At 41.5% G+C, this 15,748-nt stretch overlaps 1 protein-coding gene across 1 annotated transcript in view; it reads left to right on the top strand.

The window, feature by feature from the left end:
• Positions 1–15,224, top strand: part of STARD10 (StAR related lipid transfer domain containing 10) — a 54,075-nt gene extending 38,851 nt beyond the window's left edge. The window contains exons 2-6 of the mRNA XM_063432796.1: positions 3,001–3,148; positions 5,737–5,840; positions 9,626–9,743; positions 11,370–11,422; positions 14,425–15,224. Coding sequence (XP_063288866.1) covers positions 3,001–3,148; positions 5,737–5,840; positions 9,626–9,743; positions 11,370–11,422; positions 14,425–14,652 — 651 coding nt within the window. The 3' untranslated portion in view covers positions 14,653–15,224. The remainder of the gene's footprint in view (positions 1–3,000; positions 3,149–5,736; positions 5,841–9,625; positions 9,744–11,369; positions 11,423–14,424) is intronic.
• The last annotated feature ends 524 nt before the right edge of the window (positions 15,225–15,748 follow it).

Below are 15,748 nucleotides of genomic sequence, written 5' to 3'. Positions count from 1 at the left end.
AACACACAGACTGCGGAGCAACTAAACACACAGACTGCGGAGCAACTAAACACACAGACTGCAGAGCAACTAAACACACAGACTGCAGAGCAACTAAACACACACAGACTGCGGAGCAACTAAACACACACAGACTGCGGAGCAACTAAACACACAGACTGCAGAGCAACTAAACACACAGACTGCGGAGCAACTAAACACACAGACTGCGGAGCAACTAAACACACACAGACTGCGGAGCAACTAAACACACAGACTGCGGAGCAACTAAACACAGACTGCAGAGCAACTAAACACACAGACTGCGGAGCTACTAAACATACAGACTGCAGGGCTGCTAAACACACACAGACTGCGGAGCAACTAAACACACAGACTGCAGAGCAACTAAACACACAGACTGCGGAGCAACTAAACAAACACAGACTGCAGAGCAACTAAACACACAGACTGCAGTGTAACTAAACTTACAGACTGCAGAGCAACTAAACACACAGACTGCGGAGCTACTAAACATACAGACTGCAGGGCTGCTAAACACACACAGACTGCGGAGCAACTAAACACACAGACTGCGGAGCAACTAAACACACACAGACTGCGGAGCAACTAAACACACAGACTGCGGAGCAACTAAACACACAGACTGCAGAGCAACTAAACACACAGACTGCAGAGCAACTAAACACACACAGACTGCGGAGCAACTAAACACACAGACTGCGGAGCAACTAAACACACAGACTGCAGAGCATCTAAACACACAGACTGCGGAGCAACTAAACACACAGACTGCGGAGCAACTAAACAAACACAGACTGCAGAGAAACTAAACACACAGACTGCAGTGTAACTAAACTTACAGACTGCAGAGCAACTAAACACACAGACTGCGGAGCTACTAAACATACAGACTGCAGGGCTGCTAAACACACACAGACTGCAGGGCTGCTAAACACACACAGACTGCGGAGCAACTAAACACACACAGACTGCGGAGCAACTAAACACACACAGACTGCAGAGCAACTAAACACACAGACTGCGGAGCAACTAAACACACAGACTGCGGAGCAACTAAACACACAGACTGCGGAGCAACTAAACAAACACAGACTGCAGAGCAACTAAACACACAGACTGCAGTGTAACTAAACTTACAGACTGCGGAGCAACTAAACACACAGACTGCGGAGCAACTAAACACACAGACTGCGGAGCAACTAAACACACAGACTGCGGAGCAACTAAACACACACAGACTGCGGAGCAACTAAACACACACAGACTGCGGAGCAACTAAACACACACAGACTGCGGAGCAACTAAACACACACAGACTGCGGAGCAACTAAACACACACAGACTGCGGAGCAACTAAACACACAGACTGCGGAGCAACTAAACACACAGACTGCGGAGCAACTAAACACACACAGACTGCGGAGCAACTAAACACACACAGACTGCGGAGCAACTAAACACACACAGACTGCGGAGCAACTAAACACACACAGACTGCGGAGCAACTAAACACACAGACTGCAGAGTAACTAAACACACAGACTGCGGAGCTACTAAACATACAGACTGCAGTGCAACTAAATGCACAAACTCACAAAAATAAGTCCTGCACTCAAACTCCCACTACTCCTGGGCGGCAGCAATTTTCACTTTTGTATCACACAGCCATGTAATAATCACACAGTAATATTGTAATAACCGCACAGTAATATTGTAATAATCGCACAGTGATATTGTAATCGTTACACAGAGATACTGTAATAATCGCACAGTGATATTGTAATAATCGCACAGTGATACCGTAATAATCACACAGTGATACCGTAATCGTTACACAGTGATATTGTAATAATTGCTCAGTGATACCGTAATCGTTACCCAGTGATATTGTAATAATCACACATTGATACCGTAATCGTTACACAGTGGTATTGTAATAATCACGCAGTGATATTGTAATAATCACACACTGATACCGTAATCGTTACACAGTGATATTTTAATAATCACACAGTGATATTATAATACTCACACAGTGATACCGTAATCGTTACACAGTGATATTGTAATAATCACACAGTGATAACGTAATCGTTATGCACTGATATATGTAATAATCACACAGTGATACCGTAATCGTTACACAGTGATATTGTAATAATTGCTCAGTGATATTGTAATAATCACGCAGTGATATTGTAATACTCACACAGTGATACCGTAATCGTTACACAGTGATATTGTAATAATTGCTCAGTGATATTGTAATAATCACGCAGTGATATTGTAATACTCACACAGTGATACCGTAATCGTTACACAGTGATATTGTAATAATCGCACAGTGATATTGTAATAATCGCTCAGTGATATTGTAATACTCACACAGTGAAACCGTAATCGTTACGCAGTGATATTGTAATAATTGCTCAGTGATATTGTAATACTCACACAGTGATACCGTAATCGTTACACAGTGATATTGTAATGATCACGCAGTGATATTGTAATAATCACACAGTGAAACCGTAATCGTTACGCAGTGATATTGTAATAATTGCTCAGTGATATTGTAATAATCACGCAGTGATATTGTAATAATCACACAGTGATACCGTAATCGTTACACAGTGATATTGTAATAATTGCTCAGTGATATTGTAGTAATCGCTCAGTGATATTGTAATACTCACACAGTGATATTGTAATAATCGCTCAGTGATATTGTAATACTCACACAGTGATACTGTAATCGTTACGCAGTGATATTGTAACAATTGCTCAGTGATATTGTAATACTCACACAGTGATACCGTAATCGTTACGCAGTGATATTGTAATAATCACACAGTGATATTGTAATAATCACACAGTGATACCGTAATCGTTATGCAGTGATATTGTAATAATCACACAGTGATACCGTAATCTGTTGGCCAGTGATAATTAATCTGTTGTCACTTTCTCTTTCCGCAGTGCAAGATGGAGTGTAAGGATATCTCGGCTGATATATTATATGATGTTCTCCACGATGTAGAATATCGGAAGAAATGGGACAGTAATGTTATCGAGACCTTTGATATTGGGAAACTGACAGTCAATGCAGACATTGGATACTATGCGTGTAAGTCTAGATTTCAGGGGAAGGAACATAGAATTTCTTGAGTACTACATGTAAAAATACATATTTTATTCTAATCGCGATGCTTTACTGCCATTTGTCACCTTTACAAAACCTCTTAAAGGAACACTCAAGATCTCTGAAGCCGTTTAGCTTGCTCCATTGCTTTATGTCTGACGAGTGTGTTCAACAGAAATTGGCACTTTTATAAATGAACCTTGTTACACCTCCTGGTTGTCAGACAACTTCCTGGTTGTTTAACTCAGAGAAGCAAACTGTAGAGGTAGCAAATGCCCAGAGCACCTGCTAAGGCTTCTCACTGAGCTACTTGTGGGGGCAAATAGATTCCATAGCATGGCCTACCCACTAGAGCTCTGTTATAGACTCAGACACATTACTGGGAGTATTATCGCTGCGGAGCTCTGTTATAGACTCAGACACATTACTGGGAGTATTATTGCGGTTGAGCTCTGTTATACACTCAGACACGTTACTGGGAGTATTATTGCTGTGGAGCTCTGTTATACACTCACACACGTTACTGGGAGTATTATTGCTGTGAAGCTCTGTTATACACCCAGACACATTACTGGGAGTATTATTGCCGTGGAGCTCTGTTATACACTCAGTCACATTACTGGGAGTATTATTGCTGTGGAGCTCTGTTATACACTCAGACACATTACTGGGAGTATTATTGCTGTGGAGCTCTGTTATACACTCAGACACATTACTGGGAGTATTATCGCTGTGGAGCTCTGTTATACACTCAGACACATTACTGGGAGTATTATTGATGTGGAGCTCTGTTATACCCTCAGCCACATTACTGGGAGTATTTTTACTGTGGAGCTCTGCTATACACTCAGTCACATTAATGGGAGTATTATTGCTGTGGGGCTCTGTTATACACTCACACACGTTACTGGGAGTATTATTGCTGTGAAGCTCTGTTATACACTCACACACATTACTGGGAGTATTATTGCCGTGGAGCTCTGTTATACACTCAGACACATTACTGGGAGTATTTTTTACTGTGGAGCTCTGTTATACACTCAGACACATTACTGGGAGTATTATTGCTGTGTTATACACTCAGACACATTACTGGGAGTATTATTGCTGTGGAGCTCTGTTATACACTCAGACACATTACTGGGAGTATTATTGCTGTGTTATACACTCAGACACATTACTGGGAGTATTATTGCTGTGGAGCTCTGTTATACACTCAGACACATTACTGGGAGTATTATTGCTGTGGAGCTCTGTGATACACTCAGACACATTACTGGGAGTATTATTGCTGTGGAGCTCTGTTATGCACAGACACACAAACAATATGGAGCTCCCAGAAAAGAGGGACATTAGGATAGAAAGAGGGACAGAGGGGTTTGGGACCAAAACTCTCACACTATCAGGGCCCGGCTCGGCTAATTCTGGTACTCTGTTAGAATTCTGAGAGGAAGAATTCCTTTCCCGTGTTAAAGCCACGACTCACCAATCTTATTTCTACGATAGGGAGCAACTTCTAAAACATTTTGCATGGAATTTCAGAAATAATACAAACAAACAACATGCAAATGACTTTGTAAAGTTGTCTTTTTCTAAACATCGTCTACGAGCATTTTATTTTTTATTTCTGTTGTTACGTACATCAGGCTACAAACGGCATCGGAATTATTCAAACTGGAAATGTTCAGCTATACTTTCAGCTCGACTACTCTGGCCTTAAATCTGAGATTCACTTTGCATTCTCACTTTAGTAAATCCCCTGTAAGACTGGTAGAGCAGGCTTTACTAATAGGATCTGCTTTTAATTGGAGAGAGAACCTCGCAGAGATATTTTGTCACAGTTTGTATTCAGGGCCAGTCTGGGTTCAAGCCACTGTTCTATGTGACCGTTGTTCCCCATTTATTGATGAAGTCTATTTGCAAAGCCAATGTTTCATTTATTTGTTTGATTACTTTTATTTTAATTATTTATTTACAGCGAATCATGGAAAGTGGTTTCTGGTGACAAGTTCACTTTAAATAAACTCCCTGTCCATACCGAGCTGAGTCCTCCGATCCGCTAATTGATAATACGATGGCTTTCATGCTCCCGCACACGAATCTAGCTGCTCCAAGAATTCATTATATCAGATCTATTTATCGATCAAAGGACCTTTTGTTTTAAATGTCGTTTTTTTACATTTGTCCAACTTCTAAGGGATTCACTGCCAACAAATAGAAATACGTTCATTAATTCATTCATTCAGAAACATGGTAAGATCTACTTGGTGTATAGCAGCAGCCAGGATGTTTCTATTAACTGGTTTAGTAGCCTCATTCATGGTTTTTCATGAATGAAAGTACTCCGGGGCATTCACACATTGTCTGTTGTAGAAAGCTATTGACAATTATCCTACACTGTGAGTTTTATCAATATTTAACCCCTTAAGGACCAAACTTCTGGAATAAAAGGGAATCATGACATGTCACACATGTCATGTGTCCTTAAGGGGTTAAACCTAATTAAACAAAAATACATTATTCAACAGAAACTATTCTTTATGCATCAGCATCTCACATCTTTCTCTCCCCAGGGAAATGCCCTAAACCGTTAAAGAACCGTGATGTCATCACTCTACGCTCCTGGCTGCCAATGGGAAACGATTATATCATCATGAATTATTCTGTTAAACACGCGGTGAGTTCCATCATGCATTATTCTGAGCATGCGCCGAGTTCCCTTGGCTGCTAGGTTACAATGTTACTGTGATATTTATCCTGGGTATCCGGACAAGCTTTGGGAAGGAGACGGTAAATCACTGCCTGTCACTTACTCTCTCAGCTCTCTGCCTGTCCGCCGTGACAGATCCAGCTCAAATGTTTCCAGCTGAACACATCATACCGTTCCCCTTGCTAATATTGGCACCCTCAGTAAATAGCTTCCTAGTCACCCAGGTGTTTTAATTATTATTGTTAATCGGAATATACTGATTATTACTGGTATTTATATAGCGCCAACTTATTCTTCAGCACTTTACAATAATATAAAAGGAGAAATGTAACAATAAATAAGACAATTCCAAAATGTTACAGTAACAATAGGACCCTGTTTGAGCTTACTTCATATCTATTTTTCTCATTTGAATTCATAGAGGTGCTGATAATTTGGCCACACATACATTTAACAAAGATTTATTTGGGGATAAACTATGTGTTGCTTTTGCAATTGTTTGATATCCATGAGAGCAGATTATTTTTGTGTATTGTTTAATAAAAGATCAATAAAGACAATTTGTCCGAGCCATTTTGCTCATATTTACTAAGGGTGCCAATATTAGTGGATGACGCTGTATCGCTAAACCGGGTCATTTTGTGTGTGGACATCAATGTCCCCGGTGCTGCTGATTATAAAGAGTCTACTTAACTCGACTTGTGTATTTGCTTTTTAAAAAAATTGTGATTCATCCAAATTTTGGGTGATAAGTGATTTGTCCGAAAAGGACAATGCACAAAACTGTTTAATTTCTGACTTGGAGTTCTGTCTGTAACGCTTGTAAAAACGAGATGATTGATGGAAAATGATGATTGATGGATGGGGACAGCCGCTAAGTGTGGATTTAATTCACAGGTCAAGTGAGAAGTGATCAATAGAGTACACAAATAAATCTATATTTAAGGAAAATATAATATATAAATATACATTGTTTACTCTCACTACGATATGATGGCAGGAGGATGTTGGGCTGTTACACAGAGCGCAAAGTCAGCTTTAAATCATTATTTCATGATTTCCCCTGCTTCCCTCCTAAGTTCCCATCCTGCGTTCCGTCTGCACAGCGACATATAGAGTGTGAGGAATAGTGCAAAAAAACTATTGTTTCCCTTATTTTTTAGGCTCCGTGGGATTATTTCCTGCTGCAGCTCCATTAGCCCCTAGGACGGTTAATCCATTCCTGCGATTGTGTGTGCATGCCTGTCTGTTTCTGTGTGTATATTGCGTGTGCATGTCTGTCTGTGTGTATATTGTGTGTGCATGTCTGTCTGTGTGTATATTGCGTGTGCATTTCTGTCTGTGTGTATATTGCGTGTGCATTTCTGTCGGTGTGTATATTGTGTGAGCATGTCTGTCTGTGTGTGCATGTATGTGTGTATATTGTCTGTGCATGTCTGTCTGTGTGTATATTGTGTGTGCATTTCTCTCTGTGTGTATATTGTGTGTGCATGTCTGTCTGTGCGTATATTGTATGCGCATGTCTGTGTGTATATTGTGTGTGCCTTTCTCTCTGTGTGAATACTGTGTGTTCATGTCTTTCTGTGTGTATACTGTGTGTGCATGTCTTTCTGTGTGTATATTGTGTGTGCATGTCTGTCTGTGCGTATATTGTATGTGCATGTCTGTGTGTATATTGTGTGTGCATTTCTCTCTGTGTGTATATTGTGTGTGCATGTCTGTCTGTGTGTATATTGTGTGTGCATGTCTGTCTGTGTATATATTGCGTGTGCATTTCTGTCTTTGTGTATATTGTGTGTGCATGTCTGTCTGTGTGTGCATGTATGTGTGTATATTGTGTGTACATGTCTGTCTGTGTGTATATTGTGTGTGAATTTCTCTCTGTGTGTATATTGTATGTGCATGTCTGTCTGTGTGTATGGTACACATACATTACCCAGTTGATTTGCTGATAGGGTGCACTCTGTAATTCTGGCCCATTGACAGCTTGTGGAGTTGTGTAATTCCAGCAGCTCGATGACGAGAGATCAGGAAGCCCCGCTCAATCCTGGGAGTTTGCAGCTTTAGACTCTGACATTGGATGACTTTATAATCAGAACTAGATCACAATGCCCTGAATCAGTAATAGTCTGCCTTCCCCTGCACACACACATACACACACCATTCACACACACTCTCTCCGACACACACAGAATTCACACACACATACACAGTCACTGACGCACACCATTTACACACACACACCGACACACACACCATTCACTCACACTCTCTCCGACACACACAAAATTCACTCACACATACACAGTCACTGACGCACACCATTTACACACGCACACCGACACACACACAAAATTCACTCACACATACACAGTCACTGACGCACACCATTTACACACGCACACCGACACACACACAAAATTCACTCACACATACACAGTCACTGACGCACACCATTTACACACACACACCGACACACACACCATTCACTCACACACACATTATTCACTTATACACATACATATTCACTAATACACAAACATATACACTCATTCACACACTATTCACTCACGTATACACACTCATGACACACATACACAAATATACACTTGTACAAAAAACAGGAAAGTAGTCGTTCCTCCAGTAATCATCCAGCTCCGTTCAGTTGTCCACGCTCTGAGTACATGCTGTGGCTGGTTACTCGTACACACATTTAGACAACAGAAACCTGTCCTCCCAGACTCCTGTGAGTATATTAAAACATAGCATTTACTGAAATGTCCAAAAATGTAAGCAGACAATATACAGTGTTTTACCACTATGGTGGTTTTGGAGCATCGATTTCTGTTCCAGCAATTCAGACTTTAGTAACTAACCTGTGTAACCACATTATGGGCTCTACACAAAAACGTGGATATCATTTCATTTATATATCAACAACCTATTCCATAGCGCTGTAGGTAAGATGTTTGGGGAGTAAAGCTCTTAGCAGTGACCTGACATCTGCATTGTAGTATTGATCCGAACTGACGTGGAAAAAAAGAGATTCCTACTCCTATTCCTGCCCTGCGTTATCTACTCACAGTGTAATTAATATTGTGGTGAAAGCTCTGTACACCTCGCAGTATCGGCCATGTGTGAGCTGTGTCGGCTGCATGGCGCCCCCTGCACAGCTCGCAGTACCAGCCATGTGTGAGCTGTGTTGGCCGCATGGCGCCCCCTGCACAGCTCGCAGTACCGGCCATGTGTGAGCTGTGTCGGCCGCATGGCGCCCCCTGCGCAGCTCGCAGTACCGGCCATGTGTGAGCTGTGTCGGCCGCATGGCGCCCCCTGCGCAGCTCGCAGTACCGGCCATGTGTGAGCTGTGTCGGCCGCATGGCGCCCCCTGCGCAGCTCGCAGTACCGGCCATGTGTGAGCTGTGTCGGCCGCATGGCGCCCCCTGTACAGCTCGCAGTACCGGCCATGTGTGAGCTGTGTCGGCCGCATACCGGCCATGTGTGAGCTGTGTCGGCCGCATGGCGCCCCCTGCGCAGCTCGCAGTACCAGCCATGTGTGAGCTGTGTCGGCTGCATGGCGCCCCCTGTACAGCTCGCAGTACCAGCCATGTGTGAGCTGTTTTGGCCGCATGGCGCCCCCTGCTCGTAGTACCGGCCGTGTTCGGGCTGCCGGTATATTGTGCGCTATCAGCCATGTCTCTGGTTTGCAGGATTGGAAACATCTTCTCATTCTCTCTTCCTTTCGTTCTTTCTAGAAATATCCCCCAAAGAAGGATCTGGTGAGGGCTGTCTCCATCATGACCGGGTACCTCATTCAGAGTGGTGGGGCCAAGGGCTGTACTCTCACCTACCTTGCACAGGTAGACCCCAGAGGTGAGTTCTAGGCTCTGTAAGATGCTGATGGGTTGTGCATGTATACACTGGGGTATATAGTAAATCTCAGAACAAAATCCCTGAATTAACACGTTTGATTCCCTTTTCATTTCGTAGCAGAACTCCTCAGCCAGCACATTACCAATATAAAACCAATGAATGGCCAATGTCACATTGCAGTACTGCACGGATAGTCCCTCCGGGGTTCCCATACACCTGCTCGAGCAGTTCCCATTGATTTTTAAAAGAACACTCAAAGAACCATAACCACTACAGTGCCCCCCATTCCCCATTGTAAGTCGTCAGGGATGTCATTGCAAGTCAGTAATGATATGACTGGGGTCCACCAGAAGCCATTCCCAGCCTCCACTACTTCTGACAGAGAAGTGTAAGCTAAATATGGCGGTGTAGGGCTTAGCTCATTGGCTGAGAGTGATCACCTGACTCTCTTTTAGCCAATGAGCTAAGCCGGCACTGAAAGGGCTTAATGCAAGAGACTCTTAAAGCAGAGAGAGGCAGGGACCGGGGACTGTAAACCGTTTGATGACTACTTACCTTGGGAGGACTAGTGCACTCATGACACCATAACTACTATAATACACTGTAGTGGTTATGGTGCTTGGAGCATTACTGTAACTACATTGATATTTTTTTAGAGATTTTTTGTGATTTTGATTAAGGCACGGCGAGGGCATTTAATACAGAAAGACTGAAACGTTTCAGGACTACAGGTTCCCTTCTATCACTGTCACCACCCTTTTCTGCTAACAATTGAAGAGACACTATAGGCACCAAAACAACTTTATGTCAATGATGCAGTTTTGGTGGATAAAACACGCCCTGCATGTTCTTTGCCAGGTATGAGTTAAATCATTTTTGTTTCTGTTTATGCAGCCATAGCCACACTAACCCCTGGCTGAGAATCACACTGCCTGCATGAAAAAAAAATGGATCTTAAACGTACTTTAGAAGTTCCTAACTCCTGCTCTGTAAATTACATTTTAAATTGAACTATACTCACACACAGAAGGCACCTCTACCAGATAAGAAATACTAACTTAAACAGAATCTGCAATAGATGACTCTTTACAGGAAGTGTTTAGGAAGGATGTGCAAGTCACATGCAGGGAGGTGTGACTAGGGTTCATAAACAAAGGGATTTAACTCCTAAATGGCAGAGGATTGAGCAGTGAGGCTGCAGGGGCATGTTCTATACACCAAAACTGCTTCATTAAGCTAAAGTTGTTTTGTTGTTTTGGTGACTATAGTGTCCCTTTAAGTTTAATAAAGATTATTTACGCCATTTTCACTACTTCGCTGAAGCTGCCCGCTCTGCCTCCAAATATGTCTAAATGCCTTACTTTAGTAATTAGCCCTGAAACACGTCTCTTTGCTGTGACTGACAGAGCTATTAACTATAATATGCAGAGAAATGTGAATATTAATTGTTCAGAAGGCATCCAACAACCCAGACATTAATTGAAGAATGTCGGAATACATTTCACTAATACTCTGATAGACCCAGCGAGGGCTCTTATCTTCATTGTTTCTATATATTTATATTGTGTACAGTATACCTGTGTGTAAAAGACAATTTATACAGTCCACTCTCCGCTCTCTATTTAGGTTCCTTGCCGAAGTGGGTTGTGAACAAATCCTCGCAGTTTCTTGCCCCAAAGGTAAGGAAACAATTAGGGAGAACCTTCGTACTTTACCTCACCGTGATCAATTCTGTTTAAATCTAATGGTGTTTATTCTACTACTAAACTGGCACTTATAGAGAAATATTATTACTAGCTTTTATATGGCTCCAACATAGTCTGTGGTGATGTAAATACAATGGGAATATCTCTCAGCAAGCAACTGACCGACCAATTAATGCTGACATATATAAAGGGTGAAGAGGGCCCTGCTCAGCTTCCTATATAGGAGAATTCATAAAAGAACTGTAAATTCTAGGCCTCAGATACCCAAATGGAAAAAATCGCCACCTCAGAAGGGTGTCCCCAGCTTTAAAATTCCGGTCCAACGTTGGCAGTTGGCAGGCTGTCTCTCCATAAGTCACAGTTTTGGGGACAATCTCTGTATATTTTATTAGTCCGTTATTACTGAAGTGACAAATTGGATACAGACAGTAAATGCGGTCACTTCCTAGATTACATATCATGCGTTATTGCCCATTCCATATTTTCATATTAATGTTTTGTACCATGGCCTGCAGGCCAGTGCCGGGATGTAATCCTGCGGTGATCAGGTGGAGCTGGCCTGTAAAGCTTTCTACAAAACACATATGATGTCACAAACCATTCATGACATCACACTTTATAAACGGCGCCAGCAATTGTCTCAGTGTTCTGATTAAAGTATGTGAGTTAGGAATGTAAAATACTAAGAGTGACACGATATTACTTTCAGAGTGAAACGGGGAATTGTAAAGGGAATACATGATTTTAGGCTAAATTTAGGGTGAATCAGAAATCACCAACCAGCACAATGCCTGTAAGGATCAGGTCAGTATTATTTCTGCTAAATATTATCCTTCATGGCTGTGATTTTGATTGTTGCTGATTTTTTTTTTAATCCAGACTGTATTTTGGCCTCAAATTCTCTATAAATCTCATAGAATTGACTGTTTAAAAAAAATATACTGCATGTTAGATCGTTATGTTGGGCGAAGGGTGAATGTAACCCCTGCATTATTCAGGTAGGAGGGGATTTAAGTCTGAATGATTGTTTTACTGTTAATGTCAGGTGTTCAGACCGTTTAGCCAGAACCCCGGCATTTCCAGTAATTGTGAGAGTGAATGAGGGAGTGAGTGTGGCGGACCTGGCCACCTATTCCTGTGATTTCCCTGGTTATTTTGTGTGTTTTATTCCTTTGTCGTTCGGGAGACTTCAAACGAACGGAATCCTTTTGTCTCCTGAACGAGGACCACCCCTGTACCCCATTAGAACGTTGACACCAGCCACACAGTGCGAAAACGCAAGGGAAATAACTAATGAATGTTCCCCCTGGGTGGCCGCCATTTCGTATAACCGAACACGTGGCAGACAAAAAAATGGCAGCCATCTTGTCTCCTGAACGTGGGCAGCGGTATTTGGTCATCGAGTGCCTGGAACGCTTTTCGGCTAGGCACTCATGCGGACGCTGGTAGAACTTAGACCGTTCTATTTCCCGACCACCTACACGAACGACATTCGGGAGATATGAACTACATTCGTATCCTAAAATGAAGAGATTCCCTTGCTTGGTATTCGCATAGGAACCTCACGAACGGAGACCGGCCAGGACACCTAGTTCCCTGGAACTGTTCTGTGCTAGCGCCTCGTGTCTAGCCAGTTAAAACTTTACCTCAATGGCATTCCCGTTTCACTTAATCGATCTGAGTGATTCTTGGATATGTTGTACACTCAGATCGGGGCTATTGGGGAATGTACTTTTTGTGGGGTTCCTGAGGATGGTGGGGACACTTTTGGGGTGCATTATATTTTGTTGGATTTTCTGTACCTGATAGATAATTAAATTAAATACATTTTCTCAGGCAATTACGCACAGAGGATCCTGGGATTGAAACCCCTGTGTTATTGTGTGGTAAATCCCTTGTAGGCGACTGGGCATCAAAGCCGGTTGTGGCTCAATAAAAATCAGTTGACTCCCAGAACTGTGTCGGCCAGTTATTGGGGGAATGGGCTTCCTTTCCAGCCTCAGAGAATCCCAGCAGAGATTTGGGATTTTATTATTGCAGCTCCGCTACAGTGAGTGAATGAGTAAGTAGGTGAGTGAGTGAATGTGTGATTAATGTTGATATGTTAGAATGACTAAATGGTACAGAGGGAGAGCAAGGAATTATCCCTTATAGATACCTGTGTATATGTATACAGTATATAATATCCTATTTGTTTCTAGTTGTAAGAATGCTGTTAGACTGTCGTGGTAAGCTCGGTAAATCAGTCGTACCCAAACCCAGCCGTAACTATAATCTGCCTCTCCGAGATTTTTAATATCTTCCAAATGCAGATAATACATAAAAAAATGAAATAATATATGTGTTTGCGTGTTGGCAGACTTTGAACATGTTGCTATAAATAAATTTACTGCAATCTGCTTTAGTCTGTTAACCAGCTGGGTTATGGAGTGATGGTCTGTGCTCAGCCGCCCAAAATGATATCGCTAACCCTGGAAAACATGACTTTAGCTGTGTATGTCCTAGATCAGGCGGAATACTCTGCAAACCTGCGTTCAGCGTAAACCAATCCTTTCACACACACTGAATTATTTTATTTATTTCGCAAATATGTGTCATTTGCCACTGTAATAGTTTAAATGAAAATCTGCATATTTTATAAATGATATCAGTAGTGACTGTGATACTCCTTGTCAGGGACTGGCTAGTCTGACCTTTCATTTAAAATTCTTTGAATTTTTACTTTAGTAAATACTCCTTTAATAACCCTTTGTGAACCGTGGTAAGGCCATTGGAGTCCTTGCATTTTCAAATTATCACTTGTATTTTATTAGTGAATAAGATACTGAATGTCCACCTATGTTCAAAAGACCCTTTAGTTTAGGGCATGTGATGGACATGTCATAGATAGCTTATATAATTAAGCTACACAAGTTAATTTTTATATTTTTACCCTAAATCCTAATCTGATTTAGTTTCATCTCATCTATTTCCAGGCCATGAAGAAGATGTACAAAGCTTGTCTGAAATATCCCGACTGGAAGAAGAAACACAATCCCCAGCACAAGCCTTGGCTGCATCCTGAGCAGAACAACCTGCCCACCATCAGTCTTTCGGAGGTGTCCGTCCTACATGCCGATTCTCTAGAAAACATTGATGAGAGTGGCGTGTCAGAAAGCAAAGACGATCGAGGAGAGGCCAGTGATGATGATAGCGTCAACTAAGAGCTTGGCTTCTCCAACCAATACTCATTCTCTTGTTAGTGTCCACCGGGGTCTTCATCAGTAGGACCCTACTGATGGGTCAATGGAGAAAGACTTATTAGTAAATAGGAAGAGAGTTAAGTACAGAGTAATTTTTTTATACAGCTCCAAAGGGCGCTGGGCTTTTGTATTTTGGGCTTGTGTCAATAACTCATTCACCAGCAGAGAAGGTTGCAAATAATTACATGGGTGGGACCTCTTTTTTTTTTTTTTTTATATAATGTTTATTGTTGGTATGAAGATGGGGATATTATGGTCCCCCCCACCATACCCTGTGAGTTATTGTATAATTGTGGCTGTATTTCTGTGAGTCTTAATTCACACGAGGTACCTGCAGAATTTATTTTCAAACTCAGCAGATCATCTCACCCCATATCTTCTAAAACTGCCTCAATAACTCGTAGATATGTTGCGACCCCCTCTCGCTAGGAAGGAAGCAACTTTTTATATCATTACTTTAAAGTTGCAGGTTAGGTCCCCTCGATTGACTATCTCACTTGCCCCCAATAAACAAAACAAAAGAAAAAAAAAAAGAAATTAAGAAAAAATATATATATTTCACATTACATTTTGTCATTTACAAATCGTGTAGTTAAGAGTAGTTTAGTAACAATCTTGATCCAATCTGAACCTTTTTTTTTTTTATTTAAACTCATTATATAATTAAATATAAATTAGAATTGAAATATAGACTGATATGACTAGCCCCTCCCCCACTGCCAATCACGATGGGAGATTTCAGTAATTTGAGTCTTAAATTAATTACTCCAACCACTGAAAATACCGTAATCATTGATTTTAAATGTTTATTTTTGGGTTTGATTTCCGGGGACATAAAACAATTATCTAAAAAATAGACTATTATATTTAAATGCACTGTGAAGAATGTTTGTAGCATTACAGTCGGTCAGAATGTGTGCAGGTGGCTAATACCTCTTTCTGTATTTTAATTTGTTCTGTCTGTTTCTTCCACTCTGCCCCAGGAAGCCATCACTAGAGCAGATTCATTGGTTTTTTTAACGTCCCAACATTCGTAGCATACACATTACTGCTTTTA

This window comes from Pelobates fuscus, chromosome 1, assembly GCF_036172605.1.
Source record: "Pelobates fuscus isolate aPelFus1 chromosome 1, aPelFus1.pri, whole genome shotgun sequence".
Classification (NCBI taxonomy): Eukaryota; Metazoa; Chordata; class Amphibia; order Anura; family Pelobatidae; genus Pelobates; species Pelobates fuscus.
This window is presented reverse-complemented; position numbering and strand designations above follow the sequence as displayed.